We start from the raw sequence: 20320 nt of genomic DNA on the forward strand, positions 1-20320 counted from the left end.
GAAGAAATGATTTTTCAACTGTTCAAGCAACAACTTTCAGAAGGTTTCCATGCCACGGAGCATGGATATTCCAGAAAGTGGTAATCCAACAGGCTGGTTACCTACTTTGCTCTCTACCTTTTACCTAACTCTTCTTCCTATGGCACCAAGAAAGTCTTGAATGACAGAGACAGTAAATGCAATTAGCACGTCCTTGTGTCTCCCATAAATCCTGCACCTCTGAGATGTGTCCATGACAATAACGTTTTTTTTGCTGGGGTTTTGTTTTGCCCTTTGGTCGGAAGGAGGGAAGCTGTCTAGCCGATCAATTTTTATAGTGTAAGTATACAAGTGTTGATCACTTTCCCAGTAAAACTTGATCACTCTGTCAGTGAAATCAATTTGTAACTGGAAGAAGCTGCCACTGATGACTCTCAACCACCGTTATTTAGGGAACGAGCAGATGCAAGACCCTCTGACTCACTTTTCAGCCTCGAGTCACAAAAGGATTGTGTGTGCTGCAGTCCCCAGCTCTCACTAACAAAACTGTCAGGAAAATGAAACATGTGACAAAATACAAAGGAATGCTAAGTTTAAACATCAAGTTTAAAGGCCCAAAGCTTTGCCCCAAATTAATCCATGGGCTCTTAGTTTTAGGGCCACATGCAGGAGAGTTTGAGGGCGACTCGAAGCTCAGGGCCAGGATGACACCTAGACTTCCCGCACGTGTTTCAACCCACAAAGCTATCTCTCTGACTCTCAATGCGATTTTTATATTTTTTTTGCTTTTTGGGTCACACCCGGCGATGCACTAAGGGGTTACTCCAGGCTCATGCACTCAGGAATTACTCCCAGTGGTGCTCAGGGAACCATATGAGATGATGGGAATCGAACCCGGGTCGGCCGCGTGCAAGGCAAACGCCCTACCCGCTGTGCTATCGCTCTAGCCCTGTCAATTCGATTTTTAAATGCCAACATTTTATTCTACTTTTGGGGAAAATTTATTTGCATTTGATAAAAAAATAAAGCCCCTCAAACATTTTGTGACATTTTTAAAGTATTATGCAACCACTGTTCCACAGGATATAAAGCAGTTTGAGCGTGAAAGAATGAGAGTTCTAATCAAATAAAAATGTATCTCTTAAAATTTTGTACATATTAAACAGTTCACGCCATTAGTGCTGTATATTAATAAGCTCCCTGGTATGTAAATACATATTCATTGTGCCACACATTAAAAAGTATCCCTATTTCTCTAGCCCCTACTCCCTGAGCCAAGCACTAGGATTTATTTCTTCACTTTTTAGTTTTTTGGCCACACCCAATGTTGCTCAGGGCTTACTTCTGGCTCGGTACTCAGGGATCACTCCTGGTGAGGCTCAGGAGATCATATGCGGTGCCAGGAATTGATCTGGGTCAGCCATGTGCAAGGCAAGCACCCTTACCCACTCTACTAACTCTCCAGCCCACATTATGATTTCTTAAGATTCTGGCATTGGAAATTATTTTCTCTGTGTCTTTAGCCCCACTCTAAGAGGGGGGAGCATAAAACTTCCTACCATGTCAAAAAGAATTTGAGGCAAAAGCCACCCAGAAGTTGCAGATGATACCATAGTACAAAAACTAGTGATACTTTCTTCATCTGGTGCTAAATTATGACAAGTCTTCTTAAAAGAAAAAAAAATGAAGGGAGACAGTGAAAGGCGAAATGCAAAGTTGGGAAGAAGCACTCTTAGGAGGTAAAAATGAGGGGTGTGTATAAGAACACCAGTCTGAATTGGAGAGTGTTCTGCAAATGGCACAAGAGGTCAGAAATGCCGGCAAAGGCCAATATCGAGAGGCCAGTGGCTCTATGATCAGGGATCTGGGCTCCCCATGAAGCAATGAAGCACATTACAGATTGCTTCAGAGGTCACCTGTTTCCCAGAATGATTCAGAGGTCACCTGTTTCCCAGAATCAGATGATTCTAGCAAGTACACCTGTAAGCAAGCTCCAGACACTATTTTTCAACAGTTTCTTCAAGTAAGGCCAGGGAATATTTTGCTAGCCTCCTGAAGGACTCTAATGACAGGAAAGAAAGGCTGCCAGAAGTCTCCCAGGAAGAGCTGGACAATTTAGAGGCTGTCCTTGATGGCTGTGATGGACAGGGAGGCAGACTTGCTGCTGTGTGATCCCTGCTCAGCTCCTGAGAAATGAATAGGAGAATTCAGAGAATTCAGAGAAATCAGAAGTAAAGATAAGGGGGAAGGCATTAGCAACGCATCACACTATTACTGTCCAAAAAAAAAAAAAAAAAGAACACCTGCTCAAGATCAATGAGATCTCTGATCTTGACAAGTCCTCATCTTTTAAATTAAACCAGGTATTTGCAGCCAAAGGTAATCGCCACACTATACAGAGACTGCAGTTGCAGAAATCAAAGTTATTGGACAATGTATGCCAATAGCACAAACTACTTGAGTGTGAAGAAAATACTACTTGGGACAGTAATATTATATGCACATATAAAGAAGGATCAGAGGTCAGAGCGATAGTATAGTGGGGAGGGCACTTGCCTGGCACACTGCTGACCTGGATTCAGTCCCTAGTACGCCAGATGGTCCCTCAAACCCCTTGAGGAGTGAACTCTGAGCACGGTGACAGGAGTAAGTCCTCAGCACATTGGTTATAGCTCACTCAAAAATTTTTTTAAGGACACCACCAATCATACCTTGAAGGAGCTTGCAATTTGGGGGCTAGAGAGATAAAACAGTGGATAAGGCACTTGCCTTGCATGTGACTGGCCCAAGTTTGATCCCCAGCATCCCCAATCACTGCCAGGAGGGATTCCTGAGGGCAGAGTCAGGAGTAAGCCCCAAACATTAACGCATGTGGCCCCCAACAAACAAAAATAAATCAAATGAGTTTTCAATTTTAATGCAATTACATACAAAATCAATTCATAACCTTAAAAGTCAGGACAATGATTACTATTGCAGGGAAAAGGGTACACAGGATGAAAACACTTCTGAGGCATTAAAATGTTCTATTTATTGACTGGTGGTGGGGGGCTAGTTACACAGATATGTTCACTATATCTATGCATTAAGCTTCACGTTCATGATGCATGAATATTTCAATGATTAAGGAAAAATCTTAACACCCTATTGAAGGGTAAGGTTAAGAAAATCACTTAGAAAAAGAATGAGGTAGAGCACTGCGTACGGACATGGAAATAGGACCATCATGTGTGTCTAAGGAAAAAAATGTGCACGGGGCTGGAAGGATTATACAGCACATAGGATGCCATGAGGCCAACCTGGGCCCAATCCCTGGCACCACATATGGTCCCTGATCCCCCTGAGCCCTGCCAGGAGTGAGCTCTGAGGACAGAACCAGGAATAAACCCTGAGCACCACCAGAGGTAGCCCCACCACAAAAATAATTGTTTTAAAACAGTTCAATCAACAATATTACATAAAATGCTAGAGAAAAATGAGAGAGAGAGAGTAAAAGAGAGAAAGGAAGCAAGAAAGAAAGAAAGAAAGAAAGAAGAAAGAAGAAAGAAAGAAAGAAAGAAAGAAAGAAAGAAAGAAAGAAAGAAAGAAAGAGGAAAGAAGAGAAAGAAAGAAAGAAAGAAAAGAAAGAAGAAGAAAGAAAGAAAGAAAGAAAAGAAAGAAAGAAAGAAAGAAAGAAGAAGGAAAGAAGAAGGAAAGAAAGAAAAAAGAAGAAAGAAAGAAAGAAAGAAAGAAAGAAAGAAAGAAAGAAAGAAGAAGAAAGAAAGAAAGGAAAGAGAAGAAGGAAAGAGAAAGAAAGAAAGAAAGAAAGAAAGAAAAGAAAGAAAGAAAGAAAGAAAGAAAGGAAGGAAGGAAGGAAGGAAGGAAGGAAGGAGAAAGAAAAGAAAGAAAGAAAGAAAGAAAGAAAGAAAGAAAGAAAGAAAAGAAAGAAAGAAAGGAAAGGAAGGAAGGAAGGAAGGAAGGAAGAAAGAAAGAAGAAAGAAAGAAAGAAAGAAGAAAGAAAGAAAGAAGAAAGAAAGAAAGGAAGGAGGAAAGAGAAAGAAGAAAGAAAGAAAGAAAGAAAAGAAAGAAAGAAAGAAAGAAAGAAAGAAAGAAAGAAGAAAGAAGAAAGGAGGGAAGGAGGGAGGGAGGGAGGGAGGGAGGGAGGGAGGAGGGAGAGAGAGAGAAAGAAAAGAAGAAGAAAGAAAGAAGAAAGAAAAGAAGAAAGAAAGAAAGAAAGAAAGAAGAAAGAAAGAAAAGAAAGAAGAAAGGAGGGAGGGAGGGAGGGAGGGAGAGAGAGAGAGAGAGAGAGAAAGAAAGAAAGAAAGAAAGAAAGAAAGAAGAAGAAAGAAGAAAGAAAGAAAGAAAGAAAGAAAGAAAGAAAGAAAGAAAGAAAGAAAGAAGAAGAAAGGAGGGAGGGGGAGGGAGGGGGAGAGAGAGAGAGAGAGAGAGAGAGAGAGAAAAAGAAAGAAAGAAAGAAAGAAGAAGAAAGAAAGAATCGAAAGAAGAAAGAAAGAAGAAAGAAAGAAAGAAAGAAAGAAGAGCAAGTATTTTATAATTCCACTGAGATAGAAGTCTAGAAAATGCAAAGCAAATCCATAGTGACAGAAAGCAGAGGAGAGAGTTGCCTGAGGAAAGAGGAACTGTCCTGACAGCAGGCGAAGGTTGGGAAAGGGATTCTGAGGGGTAAAAGACCATCTGGTCTGTGAAAACTTAACGCAAAGGACAGACTTTAAATGCATGCACTTACTGATTTGTAAGAGATCAACAGAGCTACCACAAGGAAGGGGGGAGGGGTGTCATCTTTCTGCTGAGCCAGGCTTCCCTTGACACAGGGGAGAGGTCACTGCCTGCTTCCTTCCTCACTGGCCCTGAGCACAGCCACTCTTCTGGTACACAGCCCTGAGCCTGTGTCTACAGCTTGGGCCAGCCCCGCTGTTGCCATCCTAGTCTGGTCCACGCTGGACAACGGCCATCACATCTTCTCAGCTCTCCAGCTGCCAGTGCTGCCTGGCTTCTGCCCCAAACTGTCACTGTCACTGTCATCCCGCTGCTCATCGATTTGTTCGAGCAGGCACCAGTAACGTCTCTCATTGAGAGACTTATTGTTAGTTTTAGGCATATCCAATATGCCATGGGTAGCTTGCCAGGCTCTGCCGCGCGGGCTCCATACTCTCAGTAGCTTGCCGGGCTCTCCGAGAGGGGCGGAGGAATCGAACTCGGGTCAACCTCATGAAAGGCAAACGCCCAACCGCTGTGCTATCGCTCCAGCCCTCTGTCCCAAACATGGTCCTATATTCTATCCAGAGGACCCCTTCATCCTGTCCCCACTGACGTCATTTCTGTAAGTTTTCCTCTTCTCTCCAGACAAAAACTTGCATTCCGTACCGGCTGCTTCAGAAACACCCCAACACTCTGCTCCTTCCCGGAGTCTTCCCTGTTCTTTCTACCCACACTGCTGCCCTTTCACTGACTTTTGCTTTCCAGCCTTGGCTCACATGTGACCTTCGAAAGCAGGTCACTATTTAATACCTTGAGCCTGTGCCTCTCCGCTGTTATACAAGTACTTAGTTACTTCCTGCCTCTCTTCTCATGGAATTTATAGAGAATATAAATTTCGTGAAGGCAGATTTTTGCTGTTATATGCTCAACATTTAAAAAGAATGTTTGACAAATAGTAGATGCTTACTGAATAAATTGAGGTTAAACAGAAAGCAACTGCCTCTTAGCAGTCTAAGCGATCTCGGAAAAAAAACACAAATGACAAGACAGGACATGGCATGATGCAAGAAATAAACAAGGTCAAATGAGCCTTATAAATCTTAGACAGGGATGCCACGACACTAAAATAAATTCAGTTACTACTATAAAAGTAAAAATACTGATATTAGCTGCGTTTTACAAAAACGCATGCTCCAAGTTGCCATTAGTTCTCCTTGGTATCAAAAGTGAGCTAATAATTGACTTGAGAATTACGGGAACAGATTTCTATTCTTAAGTAGACCCAACTTTTCTTCTTTTTTTAATTACTCTTTTATTTTATTTTATTTTATTGACTGGAGCAATAGCACAGTGGGTAGGGCGTTTGCTTTGCATGCAGCTGGCCCGGGTTCGATTTCTCCATCCCTCTTGGAGAGCCCAGCAAGCTACAAAGAGTATCCTGCCTGCACAACAGAGCCTGGCAAGCTCCCAGTGGTGTATTTGATATGCCAAAAACAGTAACAACAAGTCTCACAATGGAGACGTTACTGGTGCCCGCTGGAGCAAATCGATGAACAATGGGACCACAGTGCTACAGACAGTGCTATTAAAAAAAACATGATTTATAAAGTTATTAAGAGTTGAGTTTTAGGCATTTATTGTCCCAGCACCAATCCCACTATGTGTCAATTTTCCTCCACCAGTGTTCCCAGGTTTCCTCCCACTACCACAATCCCCAAAACCCCCAGCCTGCCCCCTTCAAAGGCACAATTTTCACTTTCTTAAGTTTTGGGGCTACACCCAGCCATGCTCAGGGATCGATCTTGGCTCACTTTGGGGACCATAGGGGATGCCAGGGACTGAATTCGGGTTGGCCACACACCAGACAAATACCCTACCCACTGTACTATCTCTCCTCCTGGAAGGCACCTTTTAAACTTTATTTGCTGAAGTTGGGGTCTTGTGTTTTCCCTACTGTTGACTCTGTGGTTTGGGTATTTAGCTAACCCCCTCCTCTGAGCCACCAATGCAGCTGAGTCATAGATCCAACCTTTCCCAAGTCAATATTAAAAATGGGAATCCAAGCGATAGCATAGCAGTTGGGCTTTGGCCTTTCACGCAGCTGACCTGAGTTCGATTCCTCCGCCTCTCTCGGAGAGCCCGGCAAGCTACCGAGAGTATGGAGCCCGCAAGGCAGAGCCTGGAAAGCTACCCATGCGTATTGGATATGCCAAGAATAGTAACAATAAGTTTCTCAATGAGAGACGTTACTGGTGCCTGCTCGTACAAATCAATGAGCAACAGGATGACAGTGACAAAGTTCCAAATATATATATATATATTTATATTCATATTTATATTTATATATATTTATATATATTCCTGTAAAAATCCCTGCTTTCTAGTCTATTACACACTCAACAGAAACTAAACACTGCCCTCTCTGCCTATATATATATATATATACATATATATATATCCCTATAAAAATTCCTGCTTTCTAGTCTATTACACACTCATAATGAATGAGAGACACCTGGAAAACAGTATCAATGGGCCAGAGAGATAGCACAGGGGTGAGGCACAGGCCTTACATGCAACCAACCCCAGTTAGATCTCCAGCACTCTGTGGTTCCTGAGATCGCTGATGAGGCTCTGGAGACACCCCCCCCCCACCCAAGCACTGCCAGGGTAGCTCAGGTAATCCCCAGCACCACAGGCCTAGCACCACCACCTCCTTGGCCCCCTACATTGAACCCTTGGCCCAGTTGGTCAAAAATCACTGGGAGGGGCCCCCAGGACCCCTGAACATTGCTTGAAAGACAAAAAAGTAAGGAGTAGTATCAAGAATCTGCAGTAGGGGCCGGAGCGAGAGCACAGTGGAGAGAGCCTTGCACGCACGCAGCCAACATGGATTCGATCCCCGGAATCCCACACGGTCCCCTGAGCACTGCCAGGAGTCATTCCTGAGTGCAGAGCCAGGAGTAAGGCCTGAGCATTGCTGGGTGTGGCCCAAAGAGCAAAAAAAGAACGAGAGAGAATCTGCAATATTGGGGCCTGGGTGATACAGCGGGTAGGGTGTTTGCTTTGCATGCAGCTGACCAGGGTTCAATCCCTAGCATCCCATATGTTCCCCTAAGCACTGCCAGGACTAATTCTTGAATGCAGAGCCAGGAGTAACCCCTGAGCACCATTGAGTGCGGGCAAAAAAAAAAAGAAAAGAATCTGCAATATACAACACTGATCAAAATTCTTAAAAATTGTTTTTGTATAAACAATATCACAGAACATTTCCATCTATGGAAACAAAACAATAACTGACAGTTTTTGTTAAAATAAGTTTTTGAAGATGTTGCCGTCAAAAAACAAGGTGAAAGACCATATTAAACACTGGGCTTTTAATGACTCCTCTGCAAAATCTGTTTTTCAGGATGGAGAGTGACACGCAATTGCCAGCAAAGCTAGAGGAGGAAAAGCAAATACTCTGCCTATTTACATACGGTTCCCTGAAGCCATTCCTGATTAAAAATTGTACCATTTCAATCTTTCCTACTAGAGATATCTATTAACTAGAATTGCTTGTGAAGCCAATGAATTTAGTATATAATTACATATATCCTATACAAATTACTTTGCAATGACCTCTATTCGTGGAAATAAACCAAAGAGGCATGATTGGCTCGTTATAAATCTACATGAAGATTTCACTGGGAAAAGGTATTGAGAGCAGAGTCCTAAAAGATATTAAGCTTCAACAGAATTTAATTTCAGCAGGAAGTAATCACTTCTGTTTCTGAACCTACCGTGCATTAACACGAACCTTTCCTGGGGCAGATAAAACTCATCTCTGAGTAACTATGAGACCATGCACATGTCATTTCCACTGTCCCACCTCAATATTTTTCATCTGTGAAATGGGAGGATAGGTAATTCCAAAAAACGCCTTTCAGATCTGACATTTTATCATTTTATTATCATTTCATAGCAATATTCATAGTTATAGGAGAACAGAATGAAAGTAGGGGGAAGAAGGCAGAATGTCAGAAAAGCAAGTAGGACACATTTTTTTATTCTTTAGAATCCCCACCAGTGTTCTTGGGGGACTTACCACTGCTGGTGATATTCCACTGGCTATCAGGGCTCATATTTCAGTGCTCAGATCCAGTGATACTGTGTCTCTTGGGCCTAGTGGTGCCTGGAGTCATCTCTAACCAGCAATGCTCAAGGAGGTCCCCTGAGCAGGGGATGTTTCTTTTTTAGAGCTGGGAGTGGGAGAGTGGTTTGAACCATACATGGTTAGGCCCTAGTGGTAGACATTATAAAACCCCAAGTCTGGCGGGGGGGGGGGGGGGGGGAGATAGGGAGATAGAGAATTTTGATCAGTGTTGTATATTGCAGATTCTTTTTTTTTTTTTTTTTTTTTTTGCCCGCACTCAATGGTGCTCAGGGGTTACTCCTGGCTCTGCATTCAAGAATTAGTCCTGGCAGTGCTTAGGGGAACACATGGGATGCTAGGGATTGAACCCAGGTCAGCTGCATGTCTCTCTCTGACAAATACTAGTCTCTGACAGACTAGTATTTGTCAGAGAGAGAAAAGTCCCGCCAAATAAGCAACTAGTCTTAAAAGACACAAAGTGCAGAATGTCTGTTTTCTAAGCTCGACACCACTGGAGATGGCCATAATCCTTTTGTGCCTGTTTTCTCATCTGTGAAGCGAGGGCAACGTGCTACGTGGTTCACAGGGTTGATGTAAAAATTAAACGGAGCTAATAACAGCTCCCGGGATATTCCTACTGTTCTTCATCAGAGTTCTGGGACTCTCCCAGGTAAAGAGAACATAGGAATTACGACCTATATTCTGCAGTTGTCTCCATAAGATGATAACTGGAGGATATACCACTTTATATAAATTTGTGCACACACACACACACACACACACACACATACACACTTATGTATGTATGTTTGTGTACTTGACCAGTCTTAACGATTCTGGACCACACAAACTAGTCATGAAAAAGTCAAATTCCTGTCTGGACGATATTCTAGGTTTCTAAAATGACTTGCTCACCCACGCTCCAGGAGGACAATAGGACTATTAAACTGGAGGGCTGGGAGCACAAAGACACGCTTGTAGCCGCGGGAGCGCTCACATACCACCGCCTCAGTTTCAGAGAGTCGCCTCCTTAAGAAAGAAACTTAACACACTCCATTGTTCCCTCACATCGCAGTTCTTGGATGAGAGAGTTCTTAAATCCCTGGCAAGGAATTATGAAAGATCAGAGGCGCTCATTCTTTCCATTAGGACAACATCAAATCCCCTTCGAGCAATTTTTGTGGGCCAGCATCGTTACATGAAAGGCTGGGGAAACCCGTGAAGTTTCTACCTGCTAAATGAGATCCTTGTTTCAAACTGAGAGACCTCGGGAAAGTTAGAAACTGCATTTGCTGTCCTGAATCGCTGAGACTGGTAAGTGCTAAGAAATGGAGAGCGAGCCAGGAGATAAACCAGTTACTTCAGGGGTAAGAGCGAAAGTACAGTGGGTAGGGTGTTTGCCTTGCACGCAGCCTACCCGGGTTTAATCCCCGGCACCCCGTACGGCTCCCTGAGCCCGCCAGGAATGATCCCTGAAGACAGAGCCAGGAATGAACCCTGAGCACAGCTGGGTGTGGCTCCAAAACAAAATTAAACAAAACAAAAATAAACAGACAAACAAAAACCATCAAACCAGTTACTTTAACAAAACTGTCACTGTCACTGTCACTGTCATACCGTTGTTCATTGATTTGCTCGAGCAGGAACCAGTAACATCTCCATTGTGAGACTTGTTACTGTTTTTGGCATATCGAATATGCCACGGGGAGCTTGCCAGACTCTGCTGTGCTTGAAGGATACTCTCGGTAGCTTGCCGGGCTCTTTAAAAAATATTTTTAAATCTGGTGGGGGGGGGAATAGAAATTGGGGTCAGGGATGTGACTAAGTGGTAGAATACATGCCTCATATGCGCAGGGATCCAAGTCCTACAATGCAAAACAAAAAAAGCAAAATAACCCTCGAATTTCAGAAAATAAAACCTTTAAAACTTCCAGCTCAGGGCCAGAGAGGTAGCTCAATGGGTTGGCGTGCCTGCTTTGCATGCCAAAGACTCGGGTTCAATCCCTACCACTACATGATCCCCCATGCACATTAGCTAGGAGTAGCCCCTTAACTCCACCAGGTATAGCCCCCAAACTCAATTTCAAAGTTTAGTTCATTCCTTGATGGGCTATCTAGAACTCTGGTTTAACAAGCATTTTTCAATAAACTGAAAGAGCTAATAAGCAAGAGCTGATATCCTGCCTCCAAGTCCTTTATCATGAAGAAAGTTGGCAATGGCAAAAGTAGATAATGGACCGAACATGATGACCTCTCAGTGTCTGTGTTGCAAGCCATAATGCCCAAAATTAGAGAGAGAGTATGGGGAATATTGTCTGCCATGGAGGCAGGGGGAGGGTAGGAAAGGGGGAGTATATTGGTGGTGGGGAATGTGCACTGGTGGAGGGATAAGTGCTTGATCATTGTGAGACTGCAACCCAAACGTGAAAACTTGTAACTATCTCATGGTGATTCAATAAAATTTAAAAAAAAAAAAAAAAGAAAGAAAGAAAGAAAGAAAGAAAGAAAGAAAGAAAGAAAGAAAGAAAGAAAGAAAGAAAGAAAGAAAGAAAAAAGAAAGTTAGCAATGGTTACACTGCTTTGAGAATGGGTTAATGGACAGGTACCTTTTTTTTTTGTCTAAAAAATAAAGAAGGGGCTGGAGCGATAGCACAGCAGGTAGAGTGTTTGCCTTGCATGCGGCCAACCCGGGTTTGATTCCCAGCATCCCATATGATCCCCTGAGCACCGCCAAGGGTAGTTCCTGAGTGCAGAGCCAGGAGTAACACCTATGCATTTCCCAGTGTGACCCAAAAAGCAAAAAAACATAAAAAATAAAGAAGACCCTAAACACACAAAATCTAAAAAAACAAAAGAAGGAAATCCTGGGTAGGCAACCCAAAACACCATCGCCGACAATCACTGTTGCAAGGAGATTCCAGAAGCTGCAAGAGCCAAGTCTGCCCCAGCAACCTGATTAAGTCTAAAATGACAGAACCGATTGAGGGGCGAGAGTGTTCCCTGCGCATCGAGGATTGCCGGCTGGAAAACCCACCTCAACTGCTTTTGGCAGGAAGGACAGTAGTCACGGTGCAGAAAGCCAGGAGCCAAGACCGTATTTGACAAATCACTCCCGTCAAGACAGTGATGTCAACCATAATAAAGTATTCTGGCAAGACTGGAAATGTGCACCTGTGGGAATCTGGGAAGATTTGACAGATTTGTTTTGTTTTGTTTTGTTTTCCCGGCCCTTTATCAGCAAGTTAATTAATAGCGGCTGGATAATCTATGAGGAGCTTTGGAGAAAGGCAGTGGGCTATATGAAACCAAAGATGCTGCCTTCCCCGGGCATGGGAAAGACGGAATACCCCCAGTGCCTACATGTGAGAAATGCTTGGGGTACAGAACAAGGAGCTAGACTCCACAGCGAGGTGAGAGAGAGGCATATTCTATAGCTCTGGAGATGTGGCGAGTCTACCTAAGCACACAGCACTCCTGTGTACAAGCATGCACACAGGCGCATACGCACGCACACACTAGAGAACTCTGGCCGTGTTCTTGACACAGCTTCTTTACGCAGCAGACTGTACCTTCGCAGCTATAATTGTACACTGCCACCGCTGACCTGTCCACCAGGTTTTCGTCATGATGCCAACTCACTGCCATCTTCCCCATGCCAAAGTAAGGCTCCTCCTTCAGATACGACATTTTCTGAGGATCCATGAAGTTCAACAGTGTCACGTTGAACGCGGACCGGTTCCTCAAGTCCGTTTCGTCGGGCCCATCATACCCCAAGCCAACCCGGGGGAAGTCTGGACCTATGCACACTGGCACCGAATCGATATCATTTTTATCTCTGGCAGCCAGCTCTTCCAGAGCCTGGAAGGTCTTGATCCGCAAATATTCGTTGAGCTTCAGGAAGGTCTGACAGGCTTCGGCTATTTCAGCCACGTTGTATTTTGTGCTGGACCCTCTCACTGGCCAAGGTAAAGTAAAGAGCCGGGTGTCCAGGTACTTGTAGGTGCAGCCCGGGTTACCGATGAGGATGCGGGAGACAGGAGTGAGCACATCTTTGCCTTGGACCCTCACCAGGTCCCGAAATAGGCAGCCGTGCTTTTGCAGTATAAGAAAGGCTTCTTGGACCTCTTTATGGAGCTCGTCTGGTACACTGTCGGCCTCTCGGAGAACTAGTTTAGGGTATTTCAGCTGCCACTAAAACAAAACCAAAGCAAAACTGTGTTTATGGATGGCTAGATTAACTTTATTATTTTTAAAAGCACATTTTATGGTAAGCATTGGGGAGGGGGGGAAATAAACCAAACACTTTTCAGGTATTATTTCTAAAAAAGGATTCACAGCGTCTTAACCTGAAATGGAAGATGAAATTAAAAAAAATAAATGTGCTTGGTTTTCCAATCAAGGGTCTTTGAACGCAAACAATTCAGTCTCTCATATAAGCAAAATAATAATTAAAACTTTGGTTTCCCAGACCACTCATTATTACTTATTATTACTTAATATTTATATTATTATTTATGACTATGACCACTCATTTATTATTTGCTATGCACCATGTTCTAGTTTCACTATGTTCTAGTCTAAATGATATATATATTAACTCATGCACTTCTCACAACTTCACGTAGTAGGACTACATGAAGTTTAGTTTATCAATAAGAATAACAAAGCACAGAAACATTTTAAAAACTTACTCAAAGTTACGTAGTTAATAAATACTAGAGCTGGGATTTGAAGTCAGTAGTCTCCAGTCAGCGCCACAGTATGAATTCTTTTTCTTTCCTTTCTGTCTTCCTTTTTTTTTTTTTTTTGCATACAAAGGCACGCACTTTACCTCAGAACCACATTCCTAACCCGAGTATGAGTTCTTAGCTATGCAACTGCCTTGCCCCCTCAATAAATGGCAAACTGGTTTCTGCTTCAGTACTTTCACTGCAACAAAAATCATTTCTCTTTGTAAGTTAGACACCAAGTTAAATGAACACAAGAGCCCTGAGAATTTTGTTCATGACCCACTCTGCTACTGCCAGACGCACTCAGCAACTATTAAAGGGGTGAATAAACGCATGAAGGAAGCATTCCAGCGAAAGCTAGGAAGTTGTCATAATTCTACTGGCATCACTGGAGGATCATACTAGAATTCCCTTCCCTAATACAGAAATACCAGAATTTACTGATGGGGTTTAAGAGTTCATAACCCTTCACCCTCTAACAACTTCTGGCTCCTAGCGCTTGACACATGAATTGGTATCAAGCCAGAATCCCTGACTCTATAAAATGAAACTGACTTTTATTTTAACCAAAGCACAGTTGTCATCTATGTCAACTGCCACTAAGAGGCCAAGTGAGTCCAAGGTCGGAAATTGCCCGTGAGATTTGGCGGCAGGGAAATCAGAGATGTCAGTGACAAAAGCAACCGCTGTCGGGTGGCATATGGGGGATGAGGGAGCTGAGGAGGAAATGAAGAGAGGAGCAAGGGGCGGCAGCGTGTATAAATCTCTGTTCGAGCGGTTCCGCCAGAAACAGAAAAGAGGAAAGGGGAGCTGTTGACGATGGGGGAGACCAGACAATCTTCAACAACGAAAGACGGTAGCAGACAGGAGACTGTGCCAGCGGACTCAGAGGAATGACAGCAAGGGGAAAGGAGGGTGCCACAGAAGAGAGCGTGATTAACTCCAGGGGCAATGCCCAGGGCAGCAATGTCCCAAAGGAACTATTGCACACCTTCTGGGCTGTGCCATCTATCACAGGCAAAGGCAGGAGTAGGGGTATAAAGTCAAACAAACATCAGGCCTTGCTAAAAATGCCTGTATCTATACACAAATATACATATACCCATGCTGCTTAATAGGGATACCACTATAAAATAAACACAAGTACACAAAGAGTCATTCCGGTCTATAAGCAACTGCCAGAGATTCACTGGAGTCACTTTGTAGCCCTTTGCAAAAGCCTCCCATGCACATCTCCATCTGTCTGCACATTCAGGAACACAGTTCAGTGGCCTGAAAATGGCGAAGGCTGGGGCCAGTGAGATAGGACAGCTGGCCTGGCATTGCTGCTGACACAGATTCAATCCCCAGCACCTCGTATGGTCCTTGAGTATTGAGTATCACTAGGAGTGATTCCAGAGCACAGAGCATGAAATAAGCCTTGAGCACCATCGGATGTGGCCCCAAAACTAATCCTATCCCCCCACCACAAAAAAAAAGAAAGAAAAAGAAATTTGTGAAGGTGATGTATGACTGCATAAATAATAATACATTATTTTTTTTGCTTTTTGGGTCACACCCAGCGATGCTCAGGGGTTACTCCTGGCTTTGCACTCAGGAACTACTCCTGGCGGTGCTTGGGGGACCATATGGGATGCCGGGGATCGAACCCGGGTCGGCCGCGTGCAAGGCAAACGCCCTACCCGCTGTGCTATCGCTCTGGCCCCAATAATAATACATTTTAAAAACTAAAAAAATCACAACCTTCCTATATCCCGTCCAAAGTCAACTGTTTAGCACTTAGTAGGATACCACTGTATGTGCTCATTTTATTGTTGACAAGAGCCAGAGAGGTAGTGCAGTGGGTAAGGCACTTGTCTTGCGTGCCATGCACCTGTTACTGACAGGTATCTGACCAAAGCCATGTAATAGAAGAAAAGATACACCCTTGGAAACTCTAGTTGTAGTTTGTGGTACTAGAATGCTGCAGGCATTGAGACTATCACTAAAATTATTATAATTCAAGGCATCTCTAAAAATTGAAAGGAAAAAACACTTCCTGATTTGGAACAAGCAAGAGGGACATAGAAAATATAAATTCAGATGGAACCATAAATCTGATAGGAGGAAAATGGCTAAGTTTCAGGCGTTACACAGGGAGGGAGGTACTGTCATTTTTCTCTGAAAAATGTAACATGAATCACTATCAAGGAATGTGTGTGCTGGTCATTAAGGCTGTTTGCCAAATAGTTCTGGATTCCTCCCCTATCACCCAGCTGTATGGGCCCAACACAGAATCCAACTGCCTGCCCCCTCAAGATGGAAAAAGCAGGCAACTTCTTCTACCCAATAAGGAAGAACGTCATGTCTAGCCTACAACAGTCTCCGTGGTCGGGTCCTCCAGGGGATGGCTTCTTAAACTTTTCCCACCCATTACACCTTTATGCTCAAGAAAATTTTGCATAAACCCTGGGTCTCCAGGTATATAATATAGGTAAACAAATCAAACATTTTCTGAAAATAGCATCAAAAAGAAATTTGTTTTAAAACAATATTTAAAATTTTTTTTACAACTCACATATTCAGGGTAGTGACCCAGAGTTTAAGAAATGAAGCTCTACAATGGAAAAAAAAATTATCAAATGCTTCCTTTTCAGCAGGTCTGACTTTGGGGCGGGAGAAATCCAAACAATAATAGTGAGTTTTTTGTTGAAATATTGAATGTAATCAAAGTAAAGTGAAATTTATCAACTACACAGGCGGGGTGGGGGGTGGGGTGAAAGTATAGTGTGATTCTTGGACGTGGAATATGTGCACTGGTGAAGGGATGGATGTTCAAGCATTGTATAACTGAGACTTAAGCCTGAAAACTTTGTAACTTTCCACATGGTGATTCAAATAAATAAATAAATAAATAAATAAATTGCATCACTCACATTGACCCATTTGTGACTAAATAAACCACATATTTTATTGATAGTCTAAAAAAAAAAAAGAAATGAAGCTCTAGAATACTCTTCCCCTTTGGCACAGTAACCACCTTGGATCACTGAGTTCTCACTTTCTTGAGTCACAAGTGACTCTCGACCAAACCACAAGTGATCAGCAAAATGAACAAGACAAGTGAGGCCACTGAGATTTCAGGGTTGTTTATTATTACAGCAGCATCTAATCTACTCTGGCCCGATCTGGAAGACAGGAAACTGAGAGCACCCAGTAGAGAAAAATAATATTAATAAATCTGACTTTAAGAAGAATTACTGGGACAGCGTGGCCAGATTGTCACGCTTCTCAGTGTGCCTGACTTAGATGACTGATCATGAATTTGAAGAGAAAAAGAACAGTTACGTGTACCTATAGGGAAGGTCCCAGAGACTCTCTGGAGTCTATTTAGGATGGAATTTTTACAACCCTCACTTGAAAACTAGAAAGAGAAACATGGTTTCTGTTTATACACTCTTGAAAAGAGCAATATAGCCTAAGAAGTAAGAGACAACATTCGAGAGACATGAGCTGGAACTCTAATTCCAAACTGCTTATTCTCTGAGCAAGTCCCAGAAGTCTCACTGTCTCTGAAGCACATCTAACAAGCATCACTTGTTAGATGTGCTTCAGAGACAGTGATATTTCTCTATTTTCTCTCAATTATCTGCAGGATATTTCTCTATTTTCTCTCAATTAGTACACTGCTCTTCAAATAATGCTTAGTGTAAAATCTTACAGAAAAGTAAGATTATTCAAAAGAACTTTATTTTCAAAAATGCTCCCATTGGGACTAAGGAGAACACTTGAATAAGATGCACACATACACACACTCTAGATGCCATTATTCAATTTTACTGGGGCCAGAGGTGATAACAGACATGTTTAAAGCAGGGGACGCATAGCTCTAAGAGCCTGAGAGATACACTTAATTATATAAATATCATTTGAAAATTCCCTGACATAGGAAAATACAAAAGAACAACAAGGGCCAGAGCAATGGGACAGCAGGCAGGTCACGTGCCTTGTGCGCAGCTGACCTGAGTGTATCTCCAGGATCCCGTATGGTCCCCAGAAGCCCATCAGGAGTGATGCCTGAGCTCTGCGCTAGAAGTAAGCTAGAAATAAGCCCTGAGCACTGCCAAGTGGAATGACAGTACAGCGGATACAGTGTCTGCCTTGCATACAGCTGACCTGCGTTTGATCCCCGGCAATCCATACGGTTCCCCCAAGCACCACCAGGAGTAATTCCTGAGTGCAGATCTAGGAGTAAGCCCTGAGCATCACCAGGTATGACCCAAGTCCCCCCAAATAAATAAATAAATAAATAAATAAATAAATAAATAAATAGCACTGTCTGTAGCACTGTTGTCCCATTTCATCAATTTGCTGGAGCAGGCACCAATAATGTCTCCATTGTAATACTTGTTGTTACTGTTTTTGGCATATGGAATACACAATGGGGAGCTTGCCAGGCTCTGTCATGCGGGCAGGATACTCTCGGTAGCATGCCAGGCCATCCGAGAGGGACGAAGAAATTGAACCCGGGTCAGCTATGTGCAAGGCAAATGCCATACCGTACACTGCTCTCCCAGCACTTGATTTCCTTTGAACACATTTCTTGCTTGATTGTCTCTCTGTCTCCTGGCTGGCCTATTTCCACTCTGGACAACGCTGTGGTTCGCTCTTGAACAAACACTTCTCCCTTCTTTTCCCCCTCACATCGTTCTAAGTAACTTTCAATAAAAACTATCTTTCTTTGCCAAAGGCAAATAAATTAATAAAACAACAATCGTGACATAGAACATTATTTAAAACATTTTTTTCGGTGGCACCTCATGTCCTCTTAGCACTTCTGTTTCTCAAGGGCAGTCCGCAGGGTCTAGAGGCCCATGCTGTCCCCTCGGGGCAGGTTCTTCCCCTCACCCTCGAACTGGAAGCCTCCATCTCAAATGATCTTCCCTGGATTTTGTGCCCCCAGATAGGCAGACCCCACTGCCATCTGTCCCGTGCTTATCTTTCATAGCTCTTATCAGTCTCCAACTATATATTTCTTTGAACTATTATGTTTGTAATAATCTCCCCTATAAGACCACAAACTCCTAAGAGATGGTAACAATTTTGTTTCTCACTACATCGACAGCACTTGGCTCAAATTTAAGTGGTGAAATATTCTTTGTAATAAACAGGGAACAACTTGAAGACTGATAGAAAGCAGAGTAGTGAGTGTCTGGGCTGCAAAGAGGCATGTGGGAAGGTTCTAAACTACCGCCTTGATGTAAAGTATACAGAGTTTATCAATAAGCTGTTTGATAAAATGGAAAATGACAAGTGGCTTCAAAATTTCAAACTTTTAGATTAAAATTTATAAAATAAAAAGGCAAACACTGGACAAATATTTGCAGGAATGCTAAATATTTAAATTATATTTGCTTTTCGCTTCTTTGGGGGGCCCCACCCTGCAGTGCTCAAGGCATACTCCTGGCTATGCACTCAGGGATCACTCCTGGCGTTGCCTTGGGGTCCATATGATGAGAATTGAACTGGGTCGGTCTCACGCAAGGCAAGCACCTTACCTGCTGGATTATCTCTCCAGCCCCCAAATGCTTAGTACTCTTAATAAAGAACCATTCCAAATGTAAGTACATATACATATAAAGGGCTGGAGTGATAGCACAGCGGTTGGGCGTTGGCCTTTCACGCGGCCGACCCGAGTTCGATTCCTCTGCCCCTCTCGGAGAGCCCGGCAAGCTACCGAGAGTATGGAGCCCACATGGCAGAGCCTGGCAAGCTACCCGTGCGTATTGGATATGCCAAAAACAGTAACAATAAGTCTCTCAATGAGAGACATCACTGGTGCCCGCTCAAACAAATCGATGAGCAACGGGATGACAGTGACAGTGATACATATAAAATTGTGCCTCTATAGCAATAGCAAATAGCAAAAGCATGCAAGTTAATAGAAAAGTCTCATAAAAGGAGATGGGCCAAGTCCTGCACCTGTCATAGCCCTGGCAACAGTACCCACCGCCCACAGCTGCCGCCACGCCAGTGGCGCAACTCCATTGCTTCATGACTGATCTCTGCAGAGACACCAAACCAAGGGAATTCCTAGTATACATCAGTTTTCAAGCCGGGTCGTCTCAGAATGGGGACAGGCAGCCTCCCTCCACCTTCCCCCAGACTTCTAGAAGCCCCAGCAGTCACGTCTGATCTTACTCAACTCAATTCATGGGTCTAGTTCTACAGACCCTGAAGTTTCTGGATGTACACGGCCACCAGATACCTCCAAATTCCACAGTACTGAAACACCCAGTAGGAGCACAGCAAATTAGATGGGAAAGTAACAGAAAAGCCAACCAAACTCAACAAAAACAGTAATACAGAAGGCTCAACTCGTCGCAAACAGCTCACTAAATTCTCAGACAACGGCTTAATGATCCCTTGGTGAGATTCAACAATCGTCGCAAATGTTCTTATACTAATGTAATTTTGTATTTATTCCATTAATTGTAATAAGCAATATGAAATAAATTATTAACTGTGTACCTGCTAAGAGGGCAGGCTTTGGGGAGGGGATGGAAAGAAAAATGGGGACAATGGCGAAGGCAGGTCACTCTGGTCGTGGGATTGGTGTTGGAACACTGAATGCACGTAGCAAGTAAATTATAAACAACTTTACGAACAATGTGTTTAAATAAAGTAAAATAAATAAAAAGAAGAGGCACATAAGAGAAAAATTTAACTGCACCAAAGCGTAAAAAAAAAAAGTTAATATAATCTATTAAATTATATGTTAGGCTTACCAATCAAATCT

At 43.0% G+C, this 20320-nt stretch overlaps 1 protein-coding gene across 1 annotated transcript in view; it reads right to left on the bottom strand.

Moving 5' to 3' along the window:
* Positions 1-20320, bottom strand: part of FTO (FTO alpha-ketoglutarate dependent dioxygenase) — a 441299-nt gene that overhangs the window by 289026 nt on the left and 131953 nt on the right. Inside the window, exon 3 of the mRNA XM_055145006.1 lies at positions 12382-13003. Within this exon, the coding sequence (XP_055000981.1) occupies positions 12382-13003 (622 nt within the window). The remainder of the gene's footprint in view (positions 1-12381; positions 13004-20320) is intronic.

Source organism: Sorex araneus, chromosome 8 (genome assembly GCF_027595985.1).
Source record: "Sorex araneus isolate mSorAra2 chromosome 8, mSorAra2.pri, whole genome shotgun sequence".
Lineage (NCBI taxonomy): Eukaryota > Metazoa > Chordata > Mammalia > Eulipotyphla > Soricidae > Sorex > Sorex araneus.